Here is a 10,190-nt window from a genome sequence, read left to right on the forward strand (position 1 = left end):
ACTGTGTGTATATAACACATTTTATTTATCCATCCTTCATCAGTGGCCATTTGGGTGGTTTCTAGCTTCTGGCTATTATTAATAACGCTTCAAGTTTGCCTGTGGACGTATGTTGTCATTTCTCCGGGTGCATCCCAGGAGTGGAGTCGCTGGCCCTGTGGTACCTGTGCTGAAGTGTTAGAGGAATGGCCAGGCCACACCGTGTTCTGTCCCCGCGTCTCCACATCCTCACCAACACTGACAACTGTCTGACTTTGATCCTAGCCATCCTCGTAGGGGCAGAAACATTCTTGCTTCTTGCCTTACTAGATCTTTGGACAAGCCAACACCACGCTGAAGCGATGGCTCCTGGACTTTGCCTCCAAGAGGAAAGAGGCAGAGCTTCGCAGAGGCATCATCAGAAACAACAGCGTGTGGGACAAACTGATCTTCCACAAAATACAGGTGACAGATAGACTCACAGCTACTAGTTCTCATGTAGACTAATTTAGGTTTCAGGGTTTCTACGAGGCTTTTTTTTTTCTTTTGGTCTGAAGAGAGACATGAAGGTCAGGGAGAGAGTGGCACGTTTGATTAATCGTGGCACGTGTCTAAAGATAAAGGACAAAGCCATTAAGCAAACTTCAGTCTCCAAGATAAATCTGAACAACATTGTAGCTATAGCTAAAGGATTCAGGGTATTATAGGCTTTCTCATTCTCCATTTTGTTTAGCTTTTCTGGAACAAGTATGTCACTCTTGAGGTAATTTTTTGAAGCATGAACGGTAAAGAATGTATGATAATATGTCCCCCCAAAATGCCCAAATTGTGGTAATTGCCAGAAACCCACTGTGGTCTCGTTCCAATTCCCTAAAACGCCCGTCAGCAGAGGTGCTGGCTTGCATCCAGACCCGCTGAGAAGGAATGAGGCAGCTGCAGGTAGAAACAAGCTCCAGCCCTGGGTCGCTGTTGGGAACACCGTGCATTCTCTGTGCGCCATCCCGAGTCTGCATCCCGAGTGGCCTGTAGAGGAGCTGGTGGACTAGGGCACAGGGGTCCCAAGCAGGTAGCTTTGCCTAAAGGGCCCACCGACTTCCAGATGTGTAACTCTCGCTTCCTCCCACTCTCTCTGCTTTGCAAGTCAAGCCTGGGTGGAAAAGTCCGGCTGATGATCACAGGAGCCGCGCCCGTGTCTGCCACTGTGCTGACGTTTCTGAGGGCAGCCCTTGGCTGTCAGGTGAGGCAGGCCTCGTGTCCCCTGATTCTCCAGATTTTAGGGTGCTAAGTCCCCTTAAAAAGCATTTTTATTCTCTTTGGGTATCTTCTTTTTAAGTGACAAAATTGTATATATTAATGGTATACAAGGTGATGTTTTGATATAGTATACATTGTAGAATAGCTAAATTGAGCAAATTGACATGTGCTTTAACCTCACATGCTTTTCTTTTTTTTGTGATGAGAACACTTCAAATCTACACCCTCAGCAACTTTCAAGTATACAATACATTGCTATCAACTGTAGTCACCATCTTGTACCATAGATCACTGGACCTTATTCCTCCTAACGGAAACTTTGTGTCCTTTGACCAACATCACCCCCATGCTTCCCACCCCCGATTTTGTGCGTATGTGTCTTATTTTTGTTTGGACGATATGTTATTGCTAGGTTGCTTGGAGAAGGAAGCATGTATATGTTGGCACCTTAGGCAGGGAAATGTGAGTTTGTGTCGCCATTTATGTAGTTTTCTCTAGGGTAAGACACAAGTTGTGTTTTTAGAGTTGGGCATGCAGGTGAACGGGCCACAGTTGATACACCTACCTGCAAACCACACTGAGAGCCTATTTTAAAGTGGGCGGGGGACTTGGTGGCAGACAGGACATGTGTGGGGTTCACCCTTGAACTACCAAAGCAAGTACACTCCGGGTGGGTGGGGACCCGTCATGTAGGGGTTCTCCCTTGCTTGTCGGCAGGAAGTTATGTAGAAAGTGGACGTGCGTGTTTGGCATGGGGGTCCAGATGTGTGGGTGTTGGCATGACGCGTGCCAGGCCACTGAATGAAATTACTGAACAGACCATTTGAGGCAAGATTGCACCAGAGTCAGCCATGAGTCAGGTGTTGGTGGGACTTGATTAATTGTGCACTGCCAGCAAAGATGTGACAGTGCTGTCCTTAGTAATGTCCATGTCTTGGTGTTCCAGTTTTATGAAGGCTACGGACAGACTGAGTGCGGTGCCGGGTGTTGCCTGAGTCTCCCTGGAGACTGGACGGCAGGTATGAGTAGCATGTGGGTCTTTTTTGGAGTCTTATTAATTGAATTGGGTTATTAGAGTTACTGGAATTGAGTTAATCATTAATTGGTTCATTAATCAACTGAAATAACTTAATAATTTAATAACATTAATAACTTAACTTGTATCTCAGATAATTAGGCCTCGAGGCAAACAATTTTATAAATCAGGACGCTATAGGGAAAATGCCCCCTGTGGCTGAGGGTGGTGGAATTGGGGGTCTGACTGTAAAGCATCGTGGCCGTAGAGATTTGCTAGACCCCAGTGGCGACATCTGGGAGAGGATGGACTTTGTGCCAGATTGAGAATGTCTGCCCCAACAGAGCTTCCCAGTGATTGCTTAGGGTCTCATTATTTGCTGGTAATCTTAATCCACAAACAGTTATTAAACTTATACTGTGTGCCGTGCGAGGTGTTGAGACTATAGGCAGGAATAGATACAAGTCCTTTTCCACAAAAGGACAAAGGGGAAGGACAGACACAAATAACTGATTGTGCACTTGTCCTATCTATGATGGGTGCTTACAATGTAATCCCAACAACATCCCTGCGAGACAAGTCCTGGTACCTCTGAAAGGAAATTATAGATCATTGCTTAAATAGCACGTAAATAATGTACAAGAATTCACACAGCATTATGCTTCAGAACCAGGATGTCAACCCAGTCTGACTGCAAAACTTCTGTGCTTCCTCTGTGTTAGTAGGACATTCTGTGCTGTGATTGATGACTTTCCCTGACTGCCTTGGTATATTACAAATATTAGCACCATCTAGTAACTTAGATGCTAGTGTATAGCATCATCTAGAAACATAACTCTACTGGGATTGACACAGATAGTCTATGAATCTTCTTCATTGTGTTTAGTTTTTAACTCCAGCTTCCTTAACAGCCACAGAATTTGGGATGGGGATCGCTATAAGCTCAAATTATGAAAACATAGGAAGGATTACTTGTGACATTTAAAACATATCTAATATATTATTTTTGTTTTTGGAAAGGACAACCCAATCTTAACACCCTTTGGCAAGAGAGTTAAGATAGCTGTGGAAATAAGCACTGTCCTGTCTCACTAAGCTGAGATATAAAACGTGCTCATTCATACTTAAGGCAATAAAGGTCATGTTGATCAGAACCAGGTGGAGCGTGAGGTCTGCAGAGCTGCACGTGCCGTCTCCTTACGGAGGACAGGGAGGACAGGGACGTTAAGAAGTCTATATCTGGGAGCAGTGGCAAGTAACGGGCGGGGCTGTCAGACTGCAGAAGCCGGGTAAAAGTTTTAGAAAGCTTGCTTCCAGGTGTTTGTAGTGACTTTTAAAATCAGAGGCCAGATTATTTACGAATAATTCAGAGCATCAGACTTGGGAGGGGTCCTAAAGAGACTTACATTTTTGTCTCTTTTCTAGGAATAAACTCTCTTAAATTATTTTATCAGGGAGAGAATGGCTGTGATTGCAGAAACCAGAAGTTTATACCAGATGTTCTTAGCATGAGGAGACGTGTTTGTTATAAAAATAATTTGACCTGAGGTTACTAGTAGCCCCCTTAGGGATGATCATTTGCTCATTTGATCCCCAGGCCACGTTGGGGCCCCAATGCCTTGCTGCTTCATAAAGCTCATCGATGTGGAAGAAATGAATTACATGGCTGCCAAGGGCGAGGGTGAGGTGGGTAGAAACCCCACTAGTCCCTTACCCCCACTGCCATTTCCTGCGATAGCCGGCCCTTGGGAGCACTGTGCCACGTCCCAGCACAGCTCTCTAGAGCCGTCCAGGCAATCCTGGAGTCGGACAGGCTTCTTTCTGAAGGCCCATTCACGTTCAGCTCTCGAGGTGTGGGGTGGAGGGACACTGATGCCTGCCTCCTTCTGCCTGGCAGGGGAGGGATTTGGGCCCAAGAGCATGTGAAGCTCTGGCAGCCTAAGTCCCTGGGGAGCCCCTTCTGGCTGCTAAGTGCCCTGGATAGCTATTAGGGAGCCACCGGCTACTGGATGGAGCCTCCTTACTTACAAGTGATTTTGTCCCCTGTGGGCTTTCTGGCAGCTTTGAGCCGGAACCCAAAGCAAACATTAGCCCTATAATTTGACTGCAGCCAAGGTAATTAAGAAAGGGCTCTGGTAAGTCCCTCTGGATCATGGAATTCTAGCTAAAGGTTGGGACACACACACACACACACACACACACACACGCCAGTTTTCTTTGGCAAAACCCCAGTAAATACCATTAACAGATGGTCTTCTTTTCTTTAGGTGTGTGTGAAAGGGCCAAATGTATTTCAGGGCTACTTGAAGGACCCAGTAAAAACAGCAGAAGTTTTGGATAAAGACGGCTGGTTACACACAGGGGACATTGGGAAATGGTTACCAGTAAGTTGTTGGCTCCCTGTTCACCAACGGTTTTGTTCCACTGCTGTAGAGAAGAAAATATCCCATCTGCAGTATAGCTGCCACGTGACAGCAGCACCCCGAGTGTTCTCTTTCCCTTTCTCCTTGTGGAGTGGTAGGATGCAGACGCTCCCATTTCCTGCCCGGGATAGGTTTACACTCTTTGCATACTTGCTTAGGTTTTTCACTTTCACTTTAGCAAATATGTTTTGTTTTGATGCTTAACATCAATTCTGGTTGCTGTTTCCCGTTTGGAATCCAAAGAGAGGAGGGCTCTTTGCAATATCAATGCTGTGCCTTGATGTTGGGGTCTTTGTTAAACAAGTTGTGGTAGACTGCCGGGAATGTAGGGTGGGCAAGATTTCAGGAATAAATGTGTTTCTTGGGTTTGTCATCTCATTAAAAATACAGTGTTTCTTGGATTAGACCAACTCCTTGAATTTAGTCTTGGAATCATTTACTGTAGACAGAGTCCAGAGAGTCCATGTTGGGAGTGAGAGACTTGTGCAAGAAGCCTTGTCTGTCACACCCATAGGCTTGATCAACTTTGTTTGCTGTGGTAACAACCACTGCTTTTTCTAAGTTAGTACTCTATTAAATTACAAGCATTAAAAATGGCTAATATAATTTTTATTGTCTGATTCTTATAGATTTAATTCTACAAGAATGCTTAATTCTCTGGAATGTTTATTGATTAGGAAAATGCCTCTCAAAATTAATTCAGGTTTCATAATACCCAAGCTATTTAGAAATAAAAGCCAGGTACAGTGGCTCACACCTGTAATCCCAATACTTTGGGAGGCTGAGCAGTAGGATTGCTTGAGGCTAAGAGTTCAAGGCCAGCCTGGGCAATATAGCAAGACCCTGTCTCTACAAAAAAAAAAAGAATGAATGAAAGAAATTAAATCCCTCTCTTCCAGTTCAAAAGAGTTGAAATATCAGTTCTAACTCTAGCTCTGGCTCTGATGAACACATCTCATAATCTCTCTGGGCCTCAGTCTGCTCCTTTTGAAAATAGAGATCTGGTGTGGAATGAGAAAACCCTAGAAACTTTCTGACAGATGGCTTTTGGAGGCATGAGAATGGCCCTGGGGTGGGGATGGGGTTTTGCTCACCGAGACAAGCACGACTGGTACTTGGATGCTAGTGAGCACTCCCACAGTTACGGTGTGAGGCAGGTGACTGGCTCTTCCCAAAGGGCCAGGCGCACCCCTTCCAAACAGTGCTAAAGGAAACTGAAATTCTGCCTTTGTGTAGTGAACATTTCTTGAACCCTTACTCTGTGCAGAGCACTGTGGGAGGAGAAGTCTGTGTCCCTGCTCCCATGTGGTGAGCCAGATGCGTATGTGCCTAGTCCAGATAGGAGACTACACAAAGCAAGGCTGAGATGAGGGAAGCAAAGCCCTGCTCTCTGGCTGACACGTCACTGGTGCCAAGTGGTGCAGCAGAATGAGCGTGGGCTCTGGGGCTCTTTCTCCATCTTTGTACTTGGCTGAATGGCCTCAGACAAGTTACTCAGTCTCTCTAAGCCTTAGTTTCCCTCCCTGTAAAATGGTATGATAACCAGCCTCTGTGAGATGTTATTAAATGATAGCGCACATCGAATATCATGTACTGTATTGTGATTGATCCTGGGTAGAGACCAGCCATAGACCCATTCATAGCCCCCTCCTCTCTGATAAACAGAATGGCACCTTGAAGATTATCGACAGGAAAAAGCACATATTTAAGCTGGCACAAGGGGAATACATAGCGCCTGAAAAGATTGAAAATATCTACCTGCGAAGTGAACCTGTCTCTCAAGTGTTTGTCCACGGGGAAAGCTTGCAGGTACGTGCTTTCTGGGCTGTGAGAATCAGTTCCTAGGCATTGCTAGTGCCTTGTATTCCGGGGGCTTTAAATGCGATTGAAGGTTTGAGACGACTATAAATTGGCTTTCGTGTCTGACATGCTGGAATGCCATTGTCCCACTGTTGGTTTTCACTGCTTGGCATTTCCTACACGGAAAAGTTCGTTCTCTTTAATTTCTACGTTTTTATTTTACCAAGAGTGGTCTGGTACACCAAGGAAAGTTGAATAAAGATATTGGGGGTTGGGTGCGATGTATTTCTAATTTAATTATGAAGGAAAATATTGATATACGGATTATAAGAATGTTGAAAATTCTAAACATATTAAACCCAGCTTATTTATGAGGTACCTCCTAATCATTTTTGAGCAAATTGTGGTTGTGAGCCAAGAATACTCAAAGTTGAAAATCAAAATCAATATTGCAGTGAAACGTACAGTATTTGCCAAAATGTTGGACAGATGGTGGCAAGGAAGAGATGGGATCTGGTTTCCTAAAAGTTAATCTTTTGACAAATCTTAAAATTTTTAAATTATTTTAGAAGGATATTATCTTATAGAGGAAGTGTACTTATTTTTCTTTGAGATTGTACCTATCTTTCTTTGATCTACAATCTTACCACGCTTTTGATTTTTATTTAATTTTATTGTTACTAGATTATAAAGAGTGAGGTATTAGAGATTTAAAAGAATGAATCTGTATAGATTTTCTTTCCTTTTTTAAAAGCAGTTATCTGATATCTATCACCTTGTTTATTTATCTGACCCTATTTTATAGAAATAAGTATACACAAAAGTAAATAAAAATTAGAGTCTTGTTAGATTTTGATTTCTAGTGGTTCTTTAAAAACATTAATTGTAAAATTCCTGATGCCATCTGTATTTTAGAGCCAGGAGTTCTTAACCTGGGTTCCATGACCTCCTGGGCAAGGGGAGTAGTATATTCTGAAGAAAGGGGCCGTAACTTTCATCGGATCCTCCCAGAGGTCCATACAAAAAAAAATAAAGAACCACTATTTTAGAGCACTTGGATCAAGCCATGTAATAACTCACTTGTCTGTGTTCAAGGCATTTCTCATAGCAATTGTGGTACCAGATGCTGAGACATTATGTCCCTGGGCCCAAAAGAAAGGATTTGATGGGACTTTTGAGGAATTGTGCAGAAATAAGGTAAGGTTCTGAAGGGTCCGGTCTGTCTTCTGCATCTCAACTTTGCATTAAATGTACCTAAGCTTATGCAGGTATGTCCAACAGAGGAAGTATTTTCTTTTTTTCATTTTATTAGGATGTCAAAAAAGCTATCCTAGAAGACATGGTGAGAATTGGGAACGATTCTGGTCTAAAATCATTTGAACAGGTATGATTTTGATCTAAATGCATGGATTCCTGTAAAACAAATTTTTGCTTTGAAGATTTTTTTACAAGTATATTCTATAAGCAGATGAGATGACCTAAAGAAATACACTCACTCTTGTAATCCTTGTACTCCGGGAGCCTAAAGCAGAAGGGTCGCTTGAGGTCAGGAGTTCAAGACTGGCCTAGCAAGAGTGAGACCCCCGTCTCTATTAAGCATAGAAAAATTAGTTGGGCATGGTGGCATGTGTCTGTAGTTCCAGCTACTTGAGAGGCTGAGGCAGGAGGATCCCTTGAGTCCAGGAGTTTGAGGTTGCCATGAGCTACGATGACCATTGCACTCTACCTGGGGCAACAGAGCAAGACTCTGTCTAAAAATAAAAAGAGAGAGAGAAAAGAAATACATGAGAAATGGAATGTTTTGATAAAGGAAAGGTTTTTTTTAACCAAGAGTGTGAATTCTGTTTTCCTGTGGAGGTCAGGATACAATCCTGAATTCTGTCCTAAGAGTAGAATGCTTGTCCTTTGTGGAGAAAGTGCAGCTTGGCTGAAGTGAGAGGATGGATTGGATGGCCCGTGAGGGTCTTGATCCTCCTTTCGGGCTTACATGCTTTTTAGGCTGGATCACCTGTGTCCTCTTTCCTCTGCTAACAGCCTTGTTTATTTGCAGGTCAAGGGCATTGCGATACATCCTGAATTATTTTCTATTAGCAATGGCTTCCTGACTCCAACAATGAAGGCAAAAAGGCCAGAGCTACGGAAGTATTTCAGGTCACAGATAGACGAACTTTATTCCACCATCAAGGTTTAACGTGAGAAAGAACGCTCAAAAGAAAGAGCACACCTCCACAGTCTCCTGTTCTACTGATGGCCTTTGTGTTGGTGATTCTGACGACAGCAAGCATAGGGAAGGAAACGTGTCGTTTCCCTTGTCTACTCGGGGTTCTTGTCATAGGAATATTAGAGGAAATGGAACACTGCCTTATAGTCACCTCGTGTTGTAGACCATGTTTATGGTGATATACGATTCCCAAAATGAGCCTTAAAAATTGTAAAGGAAAAACTATAAATGTGTTAAGTTATTTGAGACTTCCTCAGTTAAAAAGGCGGGTTTTAAAACTTCTGTCTCCCTGTTTTTCTAACCAAGGAGTTAGGACTTTGCTATCTCTGAGTTGTCTGCTACTTGCTGCAAATGCTGCAGTCCTCTGCTGCTCTAAAGAGTACAGTGCACTGGAGGGAAGCTGTCTCTTGAAAAACAAGAACAACTGTCCTGGCTGGAGAATGTCACAAGCAGACCAGAGATTTTTTTTTTTTTAATCCCTGCCACCGACCCTTCCCTATCTCACAGGCACTCACGCAGCCCTTCCGACTCATAAGGGTTATGAAACTCATGCTCTTCTCCACAGTCCCCTCTTGTTCCTGTTGGAGCATAAGGTTTCCAGTAAACTTAAGGACAGATCCAACTCACAACAGTGCAGGTACGGAGTCTCCGACCGACTCGCACTCGCAGCAGAATGCTCTCGGACTCTGTTCTCCAGACCTGAATCCCTCCATCCCTTCCCAGGGATTATTTAAAAATCTGCCTTAGGTTCAGCAATGAAGACAAGCATTTCAAGAGAGAAAGAATTACCTGGGTCAACCATGCTCAACTGTGATACCTGAATAACTGTCTACTTTATCTTCACTGAACCACTCACTCTGTGTGTGTAACGGCCAATGGATTTTTAATACAGTTTTCATATCAAAAGATCGTGTTGCAAATAACCTGCTTTTCTCCCCCGCCAACATAAACTCTCAGGCAAAGCATGTCTTTAAAAATATTAAGGGAGTAGATATACTCGGGTACTTACTGAAATGGACAGAAATAAACAAATGTTCTTATAGCATAATGCTACCTGATTTCTATGAAACGTATTTGACAAGCCAAAATTCTAGGATGTAGAAATATGGAAAGATCATTTCCTGGGATTAACTTCTCAAGGGATTTTTTTTATGTTAATTTGGGAAATTAACAGCGTTTCACTTTATTTCGAGTCTTGGCCACATTTGACTGGATTGAGCTGTCACTTATACATTTAAAGCAAATGTTTTTGGATATGTGAGAGTACATGTATTATACAAGCACAACAGGGTTTGCACTAAAGAATTGTCATTGTAATAACACCATTTGGTAGCCTAACTTCATATGTATTCTTAATTGCACAAAAGTCAATAATTTGTCACATTGGGGTTTTGAATGTTTGCTTTAAGTGTTGGCTATTTCTATGTTTTATAAACCAAAACAGAATTTCCAAAAACAATGAAGGAAACCAAAATAAATATTTCTGCATTTCGAGTGA

General features: G+C 42.9%; 1 protein-coding gene across 7 annotated transcripts in view; it reads left to right on the plus strand.

The window, feature by feature from the left end:
* ACSL1 (acyl-CoA synthetase long chain family member 1) overlaps nucleotides 1-10,190 on the plus strand; it is a 63,196-nt gene extending 53,006 nt beyond the window's left edge. For all 7 annotated transcript variants that reach the window (XM_045552398.1, XM_045552403.1, XM_045552397.1 and 4 more), the window contains 9 exons: nucleotides 310-444; nucleotides 1,121-1,216; nucleotides 2,180-2,252; nucleotides 3,846-3,934; nucleotides 4,516-4,632; nucleotides 6,337-6,480; nucleotides 7,567-7,668; nucleotides 7,784-7,855; nucleotides 8,522-10,190. In XM_045552398.1, the coding sequence (XP_045408354.1) occupies nucleotides 310-444; nucleotides 1,121-1,216; nucleotides 2,180-2,252; nucleotides 3,846-3,934; nucleotides 4,516-4,632; nucleotides 6,337-6,480; nucleotides 7,567-7,668; nucleotides 7,784-7,855; nucleotides 8,522-8,662 (969 nt within the window). In that variant the 3' untranslated portion in view covers nucleotides 8,663-10,190. The remainder of the gene's footprint in view (nucleotides 1-309; nucleotides 445-1,120; nucleotides 1,217-2,179; nucleotides 2,253-3,845; nucleotides 3,935-4,515; nucleotides 4,633-6,336; nucleotides 6,481-7,566; nucleotides 7,669-7,783; nucleotides 7,856-8,521) is intronic.

The sequence above is a fragment of the Lemur catta genome, chromosome 5 (assembly GCF_020740605.2).
Source record: "Lemur catta isolate mLemCat1 chromosome 5, mLemCat1.pri, whole genome shotgun sequence".
Lineage (NCBI taxonomy): Eukaryota > Metazoa > Chordata > Mammalia > Primates > Lemuridae > Lemur > Lemur catta.